The sequence below is a fragment of the Solea senegalensis genome, linkage group LG10 (genome assembly GCF_019176455.1).
Source record: "Solea senegalensis isolate Sse05_10M linkage group LG10, IFAPA_SoseM_1, whole genome shotgun sequence".
Classification (NCBI taxonomy): domain Eukaryota; kingdom Metazoa; phylum Chordata; class Actinopteri; order Pleuronectiformes; family Soleidae; genus Solea; species Solea senegalensis.
Genome location: NC_058030.1, coordinates 4,417,882 through 4,438,291, shown reverse-complemented (window position 1 = coordinate 4,438,291; position 20,410 = coordinate 4,417,882). Strand labels below are relative to the sequence as shown.

Sequence of the window (20,410 nt, the reverse complement as noted above, 5' to 3'; positions counted from 1 at the left end):
AGCGGAGATAATGGGTAACCCTAACCGCTTCGCTTCTGCCTGACAGACACAATACTGGTCATAAAACCCGCCCTTCTGGTGACGTCAAAGTAAGTTGTGTTGACAGCTAAGCTAATGCAGCTAGTCCGGTGTGAGGCAGGCTAAGATGGAGTGCTACTGACCTACCCGTCAGCGACTCCGTTGGGGTTTTTTTGCTCGTCTGTTTTTGCTGTCCCCTATTTCTCTTCGGCGGTGTCCAGTGTTAGAAATGCAGGACAGGTACAGCGAGATCGGCTTCGTTCAGCAAATCCTCGGTTTGAATTTGGTGCCGAGAAAAAATGGCACACTACGAGGCAACGACACTTCTCTGAGCGACTTCTCAGGTGAGCTAATGTGCTCGTTAATGAAGGAATGCCACACTCAAGCCGCCTTTTTAATCATATTTATCAGTCCTCATTGTTTAAACGAAGGTAGTTCTCTCGCCAAAATAATATGAAATGTTTCAGTTAGTTGTTGGATGAAAGCAGCAGTGATTAAGTTGAGCTTAGTGAAGCTAGCTAACATCCTGGTTCATCTCTGTACTTGTGCCGGAACAAGTATCAGGCACGTATTAAACAGTTCATGGATAAATTGAAAAATACTAAAAGACATTTACAGTACAAAATATAAATGTGGACGAATATGTATGTATATATTTGTTACTTTGCTTTGGTTCATGTTACCCTCTCTTTTGTTTGCTTTAGTTAACATATTTTTAGATTGTTTATTTGTTATCTCCGTCTCTTCCTGTTTTCTTTTTATGTCCCCCACTTCTCCACCATCCCATATTTTCCTTTCACCCCAACCAGTGAGGCAGATACTGCACATGTTTGAGTCTCGTTCTGTCAGAGATTTCTTCCTGTTGCCGAGTGGTTTGCTCATCGTGTTAACTGTTGGGCTTCTTTCTTTCCTAGTCATTTTTGTATATGGCTTGATTGGTCTGCTAGACATTCTGTAACATTTGTTAAGAAAGTGATTTACAAATAAAGTTTATTAGTATTAAATGGAACGAAAAGAGTATCAAGGTTTTATATTATACATTTACAGTTTTCAAATACACAAGAGTGAAAAACACATTTAATGGTACTAGTGAGTTAGTTTTGTTGAGGTGACAGAGTTAGCCTGTTTGTCTGACATCCTGTATGATTGTGTTTGTACAGAAATGTGGTATGGAGTGTTTCTGTGGGCCGCTGTCTCTTCTTTGGTCTTCCACCTGCCTGCAGCTCTGCTCTCCATCGCCACATTGCGTCAGCACAAGATGGCTCGCTTCATGCCCATCGCCATCCTGCTCATGGGCATCTTAGGACCAGTGTGTGGGGGTGTCCTCACCAGTAAGTAACTGGGAGTTGATTAAATGGTTACATATTGTCCCTCTCTTTTTAGTTCACAAAAGAAGTACTTGTTTTGTACTTGTGCTTTAGGCTTACTTCCTGTTTGCAGCCACCTTAATTTGGCCCTGGTTCTAGATGAGAATATTTTTTAACTATAAATGTTTAGAAATTAATGTCTTTTTAAATAAATATTTATGTACTCGGTTTACTTTTAGTTGTTGTGGTTTTACCTTGAAAATGTGCTTTAAAAAAACTTTGTTGTTCTCTATTAGGTGCAGCCATAGCAGGTGTGTACAAGGCGGCAGGGAAGACGATGATCTCACTGGAGGCTCTTGTCTTTGGGGTTGGACAGTCCTTTTGTGTCCTCATCATATCCTTCCTCAGAGTACTTGCCACTCTTTAGCAGTACGGAGGCCCACCTGGCTGGACACCAGTGACACCATCACTTGACAGGATGTAATTTTAACACTGCACAAAAATTAGATCCTGTCAGATACTGGGTCACGTGAATCAGCCAAATGTGGGTCATGATGTCACTTCCTACTGATGGACTAGGACCACAATGGATTTTTATCCCACTTAAAAAAAAACCGAGCAGTGTGTTCACTCAAAGTGTGTGTTGTGCAGGACTAAGCCCTCCAGCGAGATGTGATGTTACTGTTGGACATCAAAATACAGCATCACATCACGGGGTAACCCCACACTAGAGCAGTGGTTTCCACACTGTTTGAGTTGCAGTCACCGGGAATAATCATGCTGTAAGTCTCAGAGTCTCACACAGCCAATATTCACATGGCAAAGGTGACCGAGCACTGACTCACATGCACAGGTTCTCACAAACTAGATAACAACAATATTTATAACGCTGATTTTGTGGTACAAATCATGTTAATATAAAAACAACTCTCCAGGTCACTCCCAAAAATTGTCTTGTGACCCACAGTTTGTAAATCATTGTCCATTTGAAAATGCACTTTTTTTTCCTTTTTTTTCCCTGTATGATGTGAAGGCAGCACAACACTGTTCTTCACTCGCATCAGGACGACACTGGCCTCTCTCAGGAGCTGTGTGTGTGTGTGTCTGTGTGTGTGTGTGTGTGTGTGTACTAGGACAGGTAGGGAATGTAAGGACATGAGTGTCCTGTCCTCACAGATAAACTAATAGTACTTGTGTCTTTCTTAGCGTGCTGATTTTGGGACTTTCATTTTAACACTGACATGTTTGTTCAGGATTCAGGACATAGTTTCATCAGTGCTGACTGACAGATGGGTGTTCATAAAGATGCCTGAACACATGTTTCTTCAGTGGCAGCAACTCTACTTATTCTACATCTAATGCAAACTATATTTCTGTCTGAAATGATGTCTCACTGCTAATTACCTCCACTAAGATGCTATGATTTTCCTGCATTTGATCAGCATAACTCATTTACATATACAAATAATGAGATTTTTGTTATGAAATAGAAACTGAGTGGCACTGAGGTTTCACAGTCCCCGGGTGCTTTCTTTCTTTCCTTGTGTCCCTACTGGCAGCCATGTTTTTCACTAAGGGTGTGTCTTTGTGTCTCAGGCTGGTTCTCAGAGGAATGGCTGACGATGTGTTGGTCATTACCATATCATATACTCACACTTCAAAAAACCTTAACCATTTAGTTGGGGTTGGGTTGGTTTTGGTTTGATTTTCCAAATGAATGCTTTGCTATGCAAATTTCTGGCTGTCCCCTCCGAGGCCTTACTCTCTGTTTTCTGACTATTCTGACTTCAGGGCTTTCCTCTCTACTGCTGCTCTTTGCTTCTTCCTCATCACTTTTGTTCTAAATCTATTCCTGTTCACCTGCCAACAACGTGTTACTGCTAATTAAAATGCTCACCTTCTCAGTTAAATTGTTGTGAATGGGAGGCAGCTGCAGCCTGGAGAATGTCTCCACAGTTTCTCCACTCATCAGTTTTTATTAGTTTACTTGTGAATGAATCATGGGTTTGAACTTGACATCCCCAGACTGATGGGATTTTATCTTTTCTTCTACCTTTGATCTATGTTATATTTTCCAGGTGTATAACTATGTGACATTGATGTGATGCATTTAAAAAAAATAATTTCTGACCAAATATAGATGGCTTTTTTGATTTTATTTTGCACAGTGTGAGAATATGATGTTTTAATAGTTTTGTTTTTACTTTCTTTGTACAACCACCACCATTCAAACAGGCATTTAGCAGTTTTCTCTTTGTCTAATGTGTGCTGTATGATCAGGTTGTTGTGTTGTGGCTGAGTTGGAGGTGTTTTCAAATTAGCATCATGCATTTGCAACCGACACACAGACATGGCTGAACTCTAAATGTCATACTGTTCTTTGTTAAAACATGGATTTTGCTAAGTGATAATGTGTGATCTGTGTGTACCTTCTGACGCCACAAGCAAAAATGGGTGTAGATTTGTGAACAGTACGCAAATTTCAGTCTGAAACGGCGGTCCAACTGTGAGATAGAGGCAAACACATTCAAATAACATATTGTAGACTTAAGCACATGTAGATCTTATTAGGTTAGCCTTTTGCTAAGTGGCTATAATCTGTTATTCCTTGTTTTGCCTCCTGGCAGTCATGCTGTCAGTAAAAGTGAGCCTGCATGTCTGGTTCTCGGTGCAGGGGACACACAGCGCACTTCACATCATGTCAATGCTTGGCACACAAGTTGGCAGCGGGGGGGAGAACAACTTTGACCGAGAGCTCTGGCTAAGCCCTGTAGTCTTTGAGCCTTACGTGATTGGCTCACCCATGTTGGCATATTCGCACAACATGCACTGATTGGCTGACACTTAAAAAGTTGAACGTTTGCCACACAAAACATGAGAAGAGAGAAGCAACTTGTGACCCACTTTGCGCTTGAGGAGAGTCCAAACACAGCTCCAGCCTCTCAGAAAGTCACACCTGCTGGAAAAACAAACCCACTAAATATTTAGAAGCCGTCTTTTTTGTGACCCAGTTGATACTTGACGCTGTTCCATTCAAAGTGAATAATAGGCGTTTCAGTTGGTGCCTCCACTGTATACACCATACAGTCCTTCTGTCATAGTCGTCTACCTCATAATAAACTGAATTAGCTACACAATAAACTTACTTTGAGTTGTCACAGTTGTAACGAAAGAGCTGAGCAGAAAGTAATTATCATAATCCCTCTTAAAGACGCTTTCAACCCTCAAAACCAAAGATGGTTTGAATTCCTTGTAGTTATTCCAGCTTGTTAGTAGGTAAGTTTGCCTTACACGTGTCTAAATGCAGTAAATTCAAGATAGTATGAGGAGCTTTTTGGCTTAAGTTCAGTTAAGGAAAGACCATGATTATAAAACAAGTTGACGTTGATGGGAGCACAGTGAGATTGTGAAGTTCTGGATCACAGACGTTCAGTACAGTTGGGACCAACATTGGGATGTGAATTGTTAACGGAAGGTGACATGATGACTGTTTTTCCTTCTGCTTCACCAAACTACTAATTTCTTACATTACTGTCATGATGATGTGTATATATGCAGTGTGTTGCATACAGGAGACCATGTTCACCTACCAGTTTGGAGAGAACTGGGACAGGATTCTCACATTGTTTTGATTTGAACAGGGAGAGCACAGACAATGTAATGTAAAAGATAAAAAAATAATAATTTTAGAGGATCATCATGCCGTTGCACAGCCCGTCTCTTTAGCACAATATTCCCACACATTGTTGTGTGTAGCATTTAGAGCTGCAACTAACGATTACTTTCATAATTGATTCATCTGTTGATTGTTTTCTCAATTAATCTGGAAATGATGTGCTCCATAAAATGTTGTATCTGTGTTTCTCTTTAATGTCTTGTAATGTCCACAAACCAAATGATTCAGTTTTAAGGATTTCTTTGTGATATGGAGCAAAGAAACAAGAAAATAGTCACATTTAAGAAGATGAAAAGTCAGAGAGTCGATAAGTAATCGAATAATTGGGTAATTGTTTCAGTCCTAGTAGTTTCCCAAATGTAGCGAAGAGACAGAATGTTAGTAAATGTTGTTTTTTTAACCACAGTCTGACCTACAACAGATTTTCTCAGTTTTTCCATGTCACTACCAGATTGTACCGGAAATGTAATTTGTTCTATGTCTATCGAAAAATGCAGCTATTTCCAGTCGTCACAATCTATGGCAGATTTAAATTGAATAATGTCATAAGTGTTCACTCACTCATCTTCTAAATAGATGAATACACATTAGGGGTTGGGGTAGGCTTTCTTCTTTCGTTTTGTGGCAGGTCGTAAAACAACAGTGGCAACAGGAAGTAGACACACTTTCACATGTGTGTGGAACAAATTGCATTTCTGGTACAGGCATAAATGTTCAATTCTCCCACCAAACAGCACATTGAACAGTGGCTACTGTGTGTAACACACTTTTACTGCAGAAGTATCTCATAACATCCCAATTTCAAAAATTTCCTCGGTTGCAGTTTCTCAGTGAACCTTAAGTTAATTTATTCACAGACACTTTAACAATATGAACACTGACGACCACAAGATATTTGTTTTTGCTGATGGTGAATATTTAAGTGTGAGGTCGTGCGGCGACTTCCCCTCCCTGCGCTTTTCTTCCTCTACTCGTCACTCACACTGAGATACAGACACATCTGTGCAGTCACCTCACTATCCAGGATAGATGTTATCACCGGGTCTAAACTTGGCCTCTGGTTCTGTTTCAGCAGCAGACTCTGGACTGGGTATATCTGTATGTGGACTTTGTGATCACACCTGTTAAGTATTAAGAGTTTGGTCCAGAAATCTGGAAAGTCTTAAAGGAATACTTCACTGATTTGTATTTAGCTTTGCATTACTACAATAGGGATAATATTTTTGAAAAACTGTGCTTCCCAACAGAGATTGAGAGCCAGGTCTTCTTGTCCATCATCAGTGTATGACCTCACAAATGCTTCTACAGAATGAATGGACACAAATCACCATAGAAACACTTCAAAATCTTGAGGAAAGTCTTCCAAGAAGAGTGGAAGTGTGTACTTAGAATACATCATTACAGTCTCTATTGGTGTAATGGTCAGACGTCCGGATACTTTTGTACGTATAGTGTTTCTACACTGATGTAAAGTCAAATTAATGAGATCATTCAGAATTTGAACTATTTCACATAGAGCAGCTGTCTTCCATTTGTGATACAACAACCACGATGTTGGAAGAATCTCAACAGGTTGACTCAATAACACAAATGTAGCATCTTTGGGCATTTTTTCTTTTTGTTATCACCTGATGATGAGAAACTTACATGTTCACATTGACACATTGACAGGGAGAAATTGTTCAACTGCACCGTTGAGTTTCAGTCATCCTTATATTTGCTTTGTACAAAACTTAAATTTACTTTTGAATTTATTTGACATTCCTCAAGTTCCTCTTTTATTTTAGTGGGTTGTTTTCAAACAGAACTTCCTGTCCAGAAAATCCCAGATTAACAGGAGGCGATCAGGATTGAATGGAATGACGTTCATTTTCAGACTCTGCTGTAACAGAACCATTAGTTGTTAACCACTTGTTTTCTGGACCTGTTTTTTTTTTGTTGTTTATTTTCTTTTAAGAAATTGAGAATAGTTTTAAAGTTGATTTTACTAAATAAAGTAAATGAAGTGCCGTTGCTAAATATTTTGATTAAATAATGTTTCAAATATAATGCAATGTGGCCTTGTGTCCTTGATTACGTTTCTTTACATCCAATTCAAGATACATGCAATATCTATTTATTTTGCTGAACTGATGCCAATTTAGTGATTTTTCCAAAAACAAAACGCAAATTTACATTTACAGCTGATACAGATTATTTTTCGGAATAGTTTTTGTCAGAAATTGTCAGGAAATGTTAAATTGTCCACAAACCAAAATGATTCAGTTTGAATGATTTCTTTGTCATAGGGAGCAAAGAAACAAGGAAATATTCACATTTTAAAACCCTAACAAATAAGAAAAACTTGTTGTAATTTTTTAAAATGCGCTCAAACCTATTAATTGATTATCAAAATAGTTGACGGTTAATCCGGATAGTCAAGTGATTCAGCCCTATTTACATTAAATTAATTGTTCATTGAGTCCTCAATTAGCACTAATTAATTAGGGCAGGTATGTTTGTGTTACATACTGTTATGCTGTGTGTGCTCTGCCCAAGAAAGCATCTTTGATTTGATATATTTAAAAGTTTAAATGTATGCTGTATATATTTTTTTTAATTTGAAGTCTGAATGTAAGAATCACTGAGGCCAGTTTTCTACACACTGAACATATTTATTGGTAAAAGGCTGAGAGAGGGGCACAGTGATACACATATGATCACACCTCATCATAGGTACAGAAACACATTGATCCCAATCAGTACGGGTGAGACGCTGCAGAGTAGACACCCAGGAGAGAGAGAGACAGAGGGAATCAGCGGCCCTTCATCTTCACTTCGGACACTCGGCTCTTCCTCTCTACTGCCTCGTCTTGTAGTCCTCCAGGTGACACAGTACCCAGCCAGAGGGACCCAGGATAGTCGCAAACAAGATTGTCAAAGCTATTCCCTGCTCCTGTGGCACACACACACACACACACACACACAGAGGGGTTACATTTGTGCTCTTTTATATTTAGACTGATGATGCTCCTGGTATCTGATTAACCATGTGACAAACATGTGACCACATTCTCTCTCTCTCTCTGATGGTTTTTTTTTCATTCAGTACAGCGAGTGTTTGGAAGTTTTGAGACTAGAGATCGGACTTTAAATGAAAATATCACCCAGTAACTTGGTCACGGTGAATTGTGTAGAATTGCGTGGGAGAGTAAGGTAACCAAGGTTACCTGAGTTCAGACCAGGAAGTATCTAATAAAACATTACATTAAGCAAACAAGTCTAAAGTGCACTGTGGGGAGCTGCAGTGTTCAGACTTGACTGTGCACTTTTACCAGCATACAACACGCAAGCAACATGCCACAGCAAACGTTATGTATTTAAAGCAGAGATTAAATAAGTAAAAATGTTAATACAATTTCAAATAACGATTTGCAGCACCTTCCTTAAAGGTACAGTGGGCAGAAATTGTTTGGTGTTCGGCATAATTTAAATCATCCAATGATGTTATGCTGTGTTCCCCTCTGAACACGGTTTGTCGTAAATTTTGTGACATGTTGGCTGTTCTACTAATACACGTCCCTTTGGCATTGGCCACATCAACTATCTGTGCTGCACATCAACTTAAATAAGGACAAAGAGTCTTAAAGAGAGTCACAAAATCAGTGAAATATGTCAATATGGGCGGAGCCTTTTTGGAGATGGAGACGTTGATATTATCGGCATATATCTGGCAGATACTGGCTTTAAAATGTATCGGCCAACACGCGAAGATCTGCCGATATCACTAATGACCACAACAGTAGGCTAAATATGCTGCTACCTCCTACAGCTATTATTGTTATTATCAGCAGCAACATGAGTCGGCAAAATATTATGTTGATATCACGACAGTGACCTCAGCATATCAGCATCAGTTCAAGCATTCCCGATATATCCGATATATGTCGGATATCGGCAAAAGTTGTGTATAAAACGTGCACATCATCATCATCATCGTCATGGTCAGGTGGGAGGAGCTTTGAGCCAATAACATTACACAAATATGAGAATATAAAACAGTCATTACGCGCGTATTATAACTGGACAGTAGCTTTGCACAAATGTGTTAACTCTTAAATATTGATATTAAAGATAATAGCTAACAAATAATAACACATAATATGTGAAAATCTCTTCACTAATGATGAAATTCTACCAAAACAATTAATCACCCCATCATAACATGAACCTATAGTATATGCACTCATGCTTCTTTCTATTGAATAAGCAGCTTCATGTTTATGTCTAATATGTGTTTATATACAGTTACAGTCCAATAACACTGCCCTTCATCTATCATGACACTGCATTTTAAGTGAATGAAATGAAACTGAATGAGTCTGAGTTAGACTGTTTTATTGCCAAACCGGTTTTAGTATTATTAAAAAACACAGTAACAACAAAAGTACAGACTGTTTTGTTTCCCTTGGGCCATAAACTACATCCCAAGAAAATGTAATGAGTCTGTTCTTTTATTTTTGAATCATGCTGCTCCCAGACAGTCAACTGCAGCCAGAAACAAACAAATGGCAGAGGTAATCTATTAAAGAAGACTCAGGATAGAACATTAACTTGATCGGATTAAGAAAAGACACTACAGTACTTCCTTTTCTTAATCCAAGATGGAGCAGAAGAGAGAGACAAAACAAAGACAAAGGTTCCACCAAGGTCACTCAGTTTCCCCACATTTTAATACTCCACTATCTTTGTATCATTAAGAAAATATTATTTCTTCCTTGGGCCATCACTTGCATTGCAAAGTCCTTTATATTCCAATCATGATAGTTAAAAGAGATAGTTAAAATGAATAATTACAGTCAAAAGTTTTGCCACGCCGTGTTTTGGATCTGTACAGAAATAAAAGAAGAATAATGTGCAGGATGTCGGCTGTCGAGGTCTATTTATGTCTGAGCTGACGGAGTAGAGAGGTGTACGTGTCGGAATTGAGCGGAATAATGGCGAGATAGTGGCGCGCGTGCTCGCCTCTAAAAAGAAATGACTGATATTTCAAAAATGACATCAGTACAACAGTGTGGAATAACATGTTAAACCTGTAACACGGATAAAAACCCATAATAATAATAATAACAACAACAAACAGCTACAGACAGAGAGAGAAATGGTGTGAGGCTGTGAACTTTGGCGCAGACAGCGGTGCGCTCTGCGCGTCAGGACAGAGATGGAGCAGGAGAGTGGACACATGTGGACATGTCTGAGTGAGTGAGTGTGTGTGTCATTGACTCACCAGTGGAGTGATGGGGTGTTTGGGAGGTTTGGAGGTCACCTGTTTCGCCGCAGAGACCAGCGGAGTCCTCAGGACACCGCGGAACAAACGGGACGCGTTGGCGGCCAGAGACATAGCGACGCTTCTTCGGGTGCTGCTGGACGGTTAGAGGACAATTCGAGTCTTCACCTTCACTTCCCTGGTTTCACTTTGCCTTTATACGCGCAGCGTGCACAACGCGTGCGTGCGTGCGTGTGCGCGCGCGTCGACAGCCCGTCGCACTGTCAACTTTTTTAATTGGTTGTCTCACTATCGAGGACACGATGACGCCGTGACTTTGACTGTGAACACACTGTTGCACTGTTTCCTATTGCACAGTGCAAGAAAAGAATAAATCAATATCATCATAATAAAATAGAATAGTCAGGACAGACACAGATATATGTCCATTAGGTGTCATTAAGGACAGTTTTGTCCATTTGGACAAACATTTTGTCTTCATTTGACCATCATTTTGGCTGTATGGAAGAGGATTAGGGCCACATGTAAAAAGAACAATTGGAAAAAAAGCCTGAATTCTTTTTATTATAAAAAACGTTTTCTCAAAATTATGAGATTAAAGTCAGAATTTAAAAAAAAATGACATGTGGCCCTAATCCTCTGTGTTAGTGCATATGGCACATGTTCTTATAAGAAAGTCGCTCTGTTTTTTTGTCTGTTTTTCCATTAAAAAATATGAGCATCATGTAATCATACTTTAAAGGGTTACAACAGGGTCAACATTTGATAGTGCTGATCAGGATTGAAGTTTATCAAAATATTTAATAAAAAAAAAGATAATCTGTATTATTTTATTTTGGAAGCTGACATTTTTGTCCCTTATGATTTAAGAGGGTAGTACATTTTAAATCTGATACTGCACAAAAACCTGTTATGTACCAAAGTTAATATTTCTGCTAATCCTGAGTAAAAAAAAAGTTAAACGTTTGTTATATGGAAAATAACACATTTTATGTGTGTGTGTGTTTTTTAAATAAATAACAACAATGACATCAAGTAGGGTCACACGGTGGTGTAGTGGTTAGCACTCTCGCCTTGCAGCGAGAAGACCCGGTTGGAACAAGGGCCTTTCTGCATGGAGTTTGCATGTTCTCCCCGTGTGTGCGTGGGTTCTCTCCGGGTTCTCTCCGGGTTCTCCGGCTTCCTCCCACAGTCCAAAACATGGACACTCTAAATTGACCATAGGAGTGTGAGAGTGAATGGTTGTTTGTCTCTAGCTGTGTGTGGCCCTGTGATGGACTGGCAATCTGTTTTTATGACAGTTTTTGGAAGTGGACAGTTTTGTCCTCTAATGACTTAAGAGGGAATTTGAGGGTTGAATCGTGACTTTTACCCATTTATCATACCATTATTTGTTTATTAGTAACTATGCTTTTGTTCACTGGTGTCTGTTCTGTTAGAGCATTTTGTAAATAATGCACTGACCGTGGAAGTGCTTGTGCTCTGTTCTATTCTAAATTCAAAAATCTAAATATTTTTAGACAATCCTGTGCCACTGCACTTTTTCATGTTTACTTTCTTTAGTTAATTGCGTACACTGTCTATATTTTTCTTATTCTAGTTCTATTTAATCTGTTTTGTACTTGTCTGAATCAGATTCCTTTTTTCCTGTGGTAATGCGTCAATTTCCACAATGTGCCTAATCTGATCTCATCTAATCACATGTTATCTCATCTCAACTACTCATGTAATCTCATCTAATCTAATCCGAGATTGAAACGCTCAGTCTATGGCAGAGTTTTTCAAACTTTTTATGCCAAGAACCACCCAAGAAAACATTGAGCTCCCAAAGTAACACCATTATTACCAACGCTAAAATACAGTGGTGTAAATAGACCAAGCAAAGTCAGCTATACAGATTGTTCAAAGGAGGCAGATTTATTCCTAATAAGATAATTTTCTCTCTCTCATCATCCTCCTCTTCCTCACATATACTTCTCAAGTTGGAGCGAGAGATATTTTTTTTATTATAGATCAGTATTCCTCATTTTCCTCCAAGTACCACCAGAGGAAGCTTGTGTACCACCATTTGAGAACCATGGGGTCTATATGGCGTGATTCTTCCAAGTGTAGTAAAATAATAATTTATATTATTATTATTATTTTTAATAATGTTATTTCAGCTCCTTTAATTCTCTTTTTAGACATTTCATTTCAACGTGGCAGCTGCATTTTTAATGTAGTAGTTTTGGTTGAACTGTAGGGGGCAGGAATACACCCATGTCAGGTGGAGTGTGCCTAAAATACATCTGAGGAAGAAGAAGTAGCGCCAGCAGCAGCAGCGTTAATGAGGATAGTTTGGTTTGTAGCCGTAGGCTGTGAAGAGTGAACGGCATAGAAGAACAGCACGGAACAGCACCGCCTGGTCTGTCTTCGCTTGTTGTGTTTCGTGAATGAATGTCCTCGTGAAGCCTGGTGAGTTTCCCCACGTTCCCTCAGCTGTTGTTAGCATCAGAGCGGCTACCTGTAGTGAAACAAGGCTGTTAGCATGTTAGCGAGGCTAAAACCGTGTGGACGTTGACGTTCTCAGTCATTCTCGTCCCGTGTCATAGACTCACTGTTTACTGACACGTTGACTCGCTTGTTAACTGCTCACTTGCATATTCAGGGTTTATTAGCATGTTAACGGTTTGCTGGCACGTTGACTGATTATTAGCATGCTAACAGAAACTGCAGTGTTAAATGTGGAAAAAAGGACTAATTAATCTCGCTATCTCTCTTAATTTCACTTTATTAAGCGGTATTTATGTCATGTTGACATGAAAATAAGTCCTGACGCTCTTTATCTTACTTTATTCATTTTGTCAGTTTGAAATTTAATGATAAATAACCTGTAGTCCTCTTTATTTTTTACTTTGAAGTTATACTTTATTTGACTAATACATTTAAATGTAAAAAAAACATGTCCACACGGGTCGTTGAACGGCTGCTTTTTTAACAGAAAGTGTGTGGGCTATGAGACTCGTAGGTAACTTTTCTCGCTGTCTTAAAATGTCTGTGTTCTTGACGACTCCATTTTCTGTCAAATGTCAAGTTATAAAAGAGAAGTCCGAGTAAAAAAGCATTATCTGCTGGTGGATGTTTACTGGTGTTCCGTGAATTGCTGTACTAAACGTTAAAGTGTCACGTTGTGAGTAACTCGCGTTCTCCATCGCTGACTCCGTAGGCTGCGTAATATGCGTATCTCCACTACTTTCCTCCACGTCGGCATCTGTAGTGACCTTTGAACATTTCCTGTTTACTTAGAGGGCAGCTCACGCAGAGCACACTGAAAACACCTATCGTCAGTCACTTATCCACCTGCAAAACTTTTGCACTGAAGAAACTTTAGAAGAATTAGAGTTAAGAATTGGTTATTTTTGCACATGCACCCCAACAAGTGATAGTAAATTTGATCTCTGCATTTAACCCTTCGTTTTTACACACCAGTAGTTAACACACACAAGCTAAGAACAGGAACAGGAACAGGATGTCTTGCTCAGGGGCAAGACGCTCTGTCCCAGCCCTTGACCTGTCCCTGCCCTTGACCTGTCCCTGCCCTTGACCTGTCCCTGCCCTTGACCTGTTCCAGGATTTCCTCTGGCCATGGGCTGCCCAGAGGAAAGAGCTTCCTGTCGGGGAATCAAATCCCGGTTTTCCTTGTGACAGGCGGACATACTGGCCACTATATGAAGGACTTGTTCTGTCTGTGCAGACAACAACACAGAAACCTGACCTATTCTGATGTACTGTGTATTGCGACTGCAATTTGATTTGGCTTAGTTTATGATTAAGTTGAGCTTGATTACAGTATTTACTGTGTGGAAAATGGAACATTGCCACATGACCAGCAGAATCTGAAGGATGAGGACTTAAAAATGTGAACTGTTCCCAACATGTGTATATCATGTATCATTTAGCATAGAACAATCAAAAATGTGTGGGGGGGAATTATTTAATTACATCCGTTGCAATTTGTTGGTGATCTTGGTTCAAATTGTGTTAAGCAAGAACTAACCTGTACATTATAATGACTGTTTTTACTGACATTTTCTAACATCTAACCACAACTGCAACAATGTGTTTATTAATGTGAAGTAAAATAAAATAATCAACAGAGTTATCGATAATGAAAAATATCATCTTTGCAGGCCTGTTTGAACTATATTGACATTTATTGCACCAGCAATAGGAAAAATGTCTTCAGCCATAATAGTGATTTCTTTTAAATAAGATTTTCACTAAAAAAAGATATAGGAGGATAAAGTGCATTCAGGAAATAGTCAGACCCCTTTCACGTTTTTACAGTGAAAAAAGAATTCTCGATTTATTACCATTAATTATTATTGCAAATAATGACACACTGTGATATTCAGACACTTAGGTTTAGCAGAGTCCATTTGTCTTCATCAGATGTGAAATCAGCCGTCCTAACATAACAGCATGTATTCCATAGGTCTGATGGCTGCTGTTGACATGTGCCTGTGTTGGTGTTACCGTCTGTTGTAGGTCCAGAGAGTGGACGCTGCCATCACATTTCTGCTGGTCTCCGTCCTGTCATCTCAGTGGACGGTCACCTCCTCCTGTGCGACTGTGTCTGTTGAGTGTTGTGCATGTATGTGTGTAAAATCCCTCTTGGCCAGTGTCTGAGTGTGTGTAGCTCTTAATTAGTGTATGTGAGTGTGTATGCATGTGTGTCTGCCATTCCCTCCCTGTCCACCATGTCCCTGCATCCCCCAAAGTTACACCTGAATCCTGTGGTGTGTCTTCACCTCCTCTTCCTGCTGCTGCTCCTCAGTGACTCCACGTCGTCCTCCTCCTCCTCCAGAGATGATGTGAAACGTTCAGGCAACTCCCTAACCCAGCTCAACACAACACAGGCCAACTGCTCCACTCCATGTGAGTAATATGAGCCAAGAAAAAGAAGCGGTGACTAAATTATTTAAAGCTGAAAAAGTCTGAAATACCTTCATGTAAATTTGTCAAACATACATTGTGTGGTGATCTGAAAGCTTAGCTTAGAGAATGCATTTTTTCACTGTCACTTTTGCATAGTAAGCCTTCTTTGTCAGCACCACTAGATGGCACTAAAGTCGAGCACTATTAGTCAAATCTAATGCACTCCTCAGTCCTTCTCTGCTTAGAGGCATTGAAGCCTGCTGACTTCAGTATTTTTCCCCTCATGCCATCCAAGAACTCCACATCTGACTTCTGTTACCAAGACCAGGCTACTCATACCCCTGTATAAATAATCTGTTTACGTTTTTTTTTTGCCATTATCTTAGCCACTGAGATCTGATTTGAACAAAGAATGTTGATAACCCAGGATAAGGTGTAGCTATGTCACAGGTTTCCAAGCTGGCTTTATCGTAAGAATATTTTTCAGGTTTTTTTATACAGCCTTTTTCAACTTGCAATTTTACTCCATGGCATGTATGAGCTAGTGATCCTAGTGTACACTAGCTAGTGTATTCTGTAATTTCATTGTTTTAAGTCAGATTCAGGTTTACCAGAGTGGCCCAACGTTATGAAACGAATCAGTGGTAGACCAGCAGCTTCTGTGTCCACATATGACAAAATGCTTGTTTTTTTTATGGAGTTTGGTATGTGAGAATGAGCTCTTAAGAAACTTCTGTGTCTAACGACAAGACAGGATACACACACTTTGTAGTGCTGTTGATTGTGAGACATAAAATTAGTCTGTAAAATGATAGAATTTTATTTTTCCCAAAATTTTTAATTTATGTCTAAACAATGATGGTTTGCCACAATATGTCATATTGGCAGAAACCTGTGTTTTTAAATCTTAAAATCTGTCTCCTCGTATGACTGAACTGTGGATTACTCTGAAAGAGTAGTTTGAAAAGTTTAGCTCTGCAGGGCTTTTGTTCTGCAGGATACAAATTTATTATTTGCTTATTTATAATTTGGATTTATGCATGTTTGCTTCCCAAAACAAGCAACACTGACTTCTGGTATTGTTGTTGATGTTAGTAGAGATTGGCTATAGACATTTTCTGTTTCTTTCTGAGCTTGGTCATTGATGGAATTTGTTGTTTCCCAGGTAATACTGGTGTCAGTGAAAATGTAACAAAGACCAGTGATGTGAAGCCTGTGACACAACAGAAGAGTTTGTCTTCAGAACCTAGCGGTGTGAACATAAACCAGTCCTCCTCTTTACCCAGTACCCACACCACTGTCAGCCACAAATTAAATGACTTTTCACCGCTCTCAATACCGCTGAACAAATCTGCAGGAGGAAACCATTCTACTACTGCTTCACCTACAGGTTTGACTGAACAGGAGGGCCATACCACGGAATCCATTACAGACACCCATACTACTACTAGTACAATAACAAAAACAACAACAACAACAACAACAACAACAACACCAGTGCCTACAACAAAAACACTAACAAAGCCATCAACACCAGTGCCCACAGCGACAACAGCATCAACGACGACGACGACAACAACGACGACACTGTCTACAGCAACACCAGTGCCTACAACAACCCCAGCGCCTACCACAACACCAACACTGACTACAACCACAACAACACCAATGCCTACAACACCAATACCAACAACACCAATGCCTACAACAACTACACCAACGCCTAGAACAACAACAACAACTACAACAACTACACCAACGCCTACAACAATAACAACTACAACAACTACACCAACGCCTACAACAACTACACCAACCACAACAACTAAAACCCCAATGCCAACAACAACAACAACACCACACCCTCCAACAACAGTAAAAGCACCAACCACATCATCAAGTGCCAACACACCTGGTACCACAACCACAAGTATGACCCCTCTGTCATCATCAGCTCCAAATAGTGGATGGGATCACAAAGAGGTTGTTGCCTCAGGAACCAAGGTGTCCGTGGTGGACACAGCAGGGGGTGCTCTAACCAGACAGCTGGTGGATACATCGTCTTTACTTGCGGTTCTTCTCTTTGGCCTGCTCTTCTTCTTGGTCACGGTGGGCGTTTTTGTCGCACAGGCGTACGAGAGCTACAAGAGGAAGGACTACACCCAGGTGGATTACCTTATCAATGGCATGTACACAGACTCGGGTGTGTGATGGTGGGGAAAAGGGCAGAGAAACATGTTTTTGCAGGTGGAATACGGACAGAAATGGTAACATGTTGGTGCTGTGAACTTGCAGGGTTCAACAACTGACCAGCGGCTCATTTGATGTGACACTTGTCACTGTTTGGTTTCATCACTTAAGACTTTGTTCTCTCTCTCTCTTTTGCTGCTTTATCTTTAATGGATTGAATTAGGGTTTTCCCACATTTGCCGGATGTTATGCAACATACATATTATTTGTCTGGATGTGACTCTGGATCTATGAGTACACACACAAAGCCCTGAAATGATGGTGGTCAGCCCGTGGAAAGAGGTCCATAGTGCTGGTCAGCCCAGCTGTAGTTGAGACCAGGATGTCTTATTTCAAGAAAAAAGAATTTAAAAGAAAAAAGGTTTCTTAATGGAAAACAATTTGAAATCAGTCGGTTGTTGTCACTGCAGTGATTGTAGTCACACACAAGTCTAGTGGTACTCGTTAAGGATAAGTGCTGACACTTTCTGTCAGGTTTGAACAAAATTGTGTGAAATAAGTGTTAGTGCATTTTGTTTTCTCTAAATGTGAATGTGACGGCACTGTTCAGGACCAAAGCAGACAAGTATGATGATGATATATAACTTACATTTCAATTGACTGAGTCCCCAAACATTTAAAAATTATAATTTTTTAAACATTGTTTACTGGGAAATGTTGGGACTTTTCAATCAGAGTCATTCACTTAACAGCTGTTAGAGGTACACTATAACGTATTGGCCATGTGGTATGTGTCCAGGACATCAACTTGGGGTGTACAGAGGGCTTTGATTTGCATTATATTATTTGTTAAAAATTATACGCTCCTGAAATGGTATTTAAGGTTTTTTTTTCCCCCTCACACATAATTTCATTTTACCAAACCTGTTGATGTCTGTTTCCGCCGATAACCGAACAAGAAAAGGCTGCCGTGACTGTGTGCATCTGTTTTTTATTTTGAATTTAACAACCTTGAGGTGTGGATGGTTTTTGCATGAATAGAGAGGTTACATAGACGTTGGGATGTTTGTGGAGTATGGATTCACTTTTGTTCCTGCAAATATAAAATTGCTCATATAATGTAGACACCTCATCGACACTGTTCACTACAACCCCTCTAAATGACAGTTACTTTGGTGTTAACGCGTGCAAAGTGGCCAAAATTACTCAAAGAACGATGCAAGTTGTTACACGTTAAGATGAACGGCTAAATAATCCATACAGCTCTCCAGGGAAGCACCAGTCCAGCAGTATTTTTGCTGTGAGGGAAATTCAGACCTGAGAGAGAGGGAGAGAGCTCATACATACTTTAATCAAAAGTAAATAACCGTGTGGAAAAACCTCACAATGCCCCAGAAGTACGAAGGTTTTCTCAGAAAGACATTAGAATTTGACACAGGTACTCGTGCCAGCTGAATACAGTGGAAGATGTGTGTTTCCATTGCTTTGCAATAAGTCTCCCCAGATGTGGCCTGGTGTGTTGATGTAGATGATATCTGGTTCTGTCAGAGAGAGAGAGGGAGCGAGACCACCATGTTGTCACCTCAGTCAAGTCAACGAGTTGATGATTTTGTCGATCTCTGTTTGTGTGCAATTGATTTTTTTTTTCTTTTGCCATGTGCACTTTATGAGCAGCAGGGTGTTTTTTTGCCCACTCTTGTTTATTTGGACGGCAGCTGCTTTGCTCGGTGATGACGTTATTAAAAAAAACCCGCGTCCTTCAGTTTAGACTGGGAAATAATAAAATCCATCCCTTTACTTAAATGAAAGTTTCCTTTCAGACATTTCATCCGTAATTGCAAAATGGATCACATGAGGCCGAGGAGCCATTACAAAAGCAGCTGTGCACTCGCACAACCTGCTCTGTGTTGTACTGGCATCACAACAAATGAGGGGAAAGGAGGAAAGAACAGGATGTTGATGATTTCTATGATTTATTTTTTTTATGCCCGTAAGAAATATGACTGTTTGTGCTGCTGAAGCCATTGTTCCTGTTTACATGTCTTTCATTTCGTTAGTTTAAAGATACAGTCGGACACTTTATTTTCTTTTTGAATTATATCATACTTTCTTCATACCCTGTGGTTAGGAGCATGTCTGTCCATATTTGCAAAGGTCTATTAATCATTTCAAAATCAAAAAACACAATTTCAAACAACACAATTGGTAAGTTGCTATGGCTACATCTGTATGTATACATTTCTTGGTTGTTCTTTGACAATTAAATGTAATGATATGGACATAATGTCCTGTAGTTAAAAACAATGATAATCCATATTTTCTCCAAACCTTTCAGCCAAAGCTCAGACTCTATGAGGAGGAAGTTTGCATGCTCCAGGTTGTGCAATATAATGGAATAGAATAAAAGTACAGCGCAGAATAGTGTACACGGTTGTGTAATACCACGGTGATGTAGACGCCCATGTTTGTATGTGTGTAACTGAACTGTACCAACTCTCAAATGTTGAGGTGAGAATCGGCTATATCTGGATAATGTCTTAACAAATGTGACCGTAACGCTCCAGTTTCACCTAATCTTATCAGCAACAAGCACAGCGTTCAAAACCAGTTCTTTGGAGTTGCAACTTAAACGTACCAAGCTAACCGAGCGCTAACCCATGTAACCACAGGGGCAGCTGTTGTATCAATTAGCAGTTCAGAGAAAGTGGAAGCTTCAGATTTAAGTGAATGTCAGATTCAGCGTGATCTCTTGTGGCTTTTAGGTGATTCATATCTCGTCTTACGGTTCTGGTACAACGGCGTAGTAAAGGCAAGGGAAAAGTTTCCGTTAACAAGTCCAGTTTAAACTGCGGCTTGTGGAGTCGCAGGACTTTAAGAGACCACATACGTTTTTACACACAATAAGTTTCAAGATGGTGAGAGGCCAAAAGCCTCACAATAATGTGTTTTTACACTTTTTTTGTCTGTGTAATAAAGGCAAAAAAAAGAAGAAAAACAGTTGTAACTTAGTGTGGGATTGGGTCCAGTGCTAAGAAG

At 39.7% G+C, this 20,410-nt stretch overlaps 2 protein-coding genes and 1 long non-coding RNA gene across 3 annotated transcripts; 2 read left to right on the top strand and 1 right to left on the bottom strand.

The window, feature by feature from the left end:
- Positions 1–80: 80 nt before the first annotated feature.
- tmem170a (transmembrane protein 170A) lies at positions 81–3,460 on the top strand. Its single transcript, XM_044036707.1, has 3 exons — positions 81–362; positions 1,179–1,349; positions 1,622–3,460. The coding sequence occupies exons 1-3, from the start codon at positions 248–250 to the stop codon at positions 1,750–1,752; spliced, it is 417 nt and encodes a 138-aa protein (XP_043892642.1). The 5' UTR covers positions 81–247; the 3' UTR covers positions 1,753–3,460.
- Positions 3,461–7,634: 4,174 nt separating this feature from the next.
- On the bottom strand, positions 7,635–10,492 carry LOC122775524 (cytochrome c oxidase subunit 8B, mitochondrial). The gene is made up of 2 exons (XM_044035431.1): positions 10,268–10,492; positions 7,635–7,936 (listed from the first exon to the last, which is right to left on the bottom strand). Exons 1-2 carry the CDS (start codon positions 10,379–10,381, stop codon positions 7,841–7,843), a joined length of 210 nt encoding a protein of 69 aa, XP_043891366.1. The 5' UTR covers positions 10,382–10,492; the 3' UTR covers positions 7,635–7,840.
- Positions 10,493–12,481: 1,989 nt separating this feature from the next.
- On the top strand, positions 12,482–16,861 carry LOC122776170. The gene is made up of 3 exons (XR_006361175.1): positions 12,482–12,721; positions 14,795–15,184; positions 16,350–16,861. It is a non-coding gene; the product is annotated as an uncharacterized LOC122776170 (long non-coding RNA).
- Positions 16,862–20,410: the final 3,549 nt, after the last annotated feature.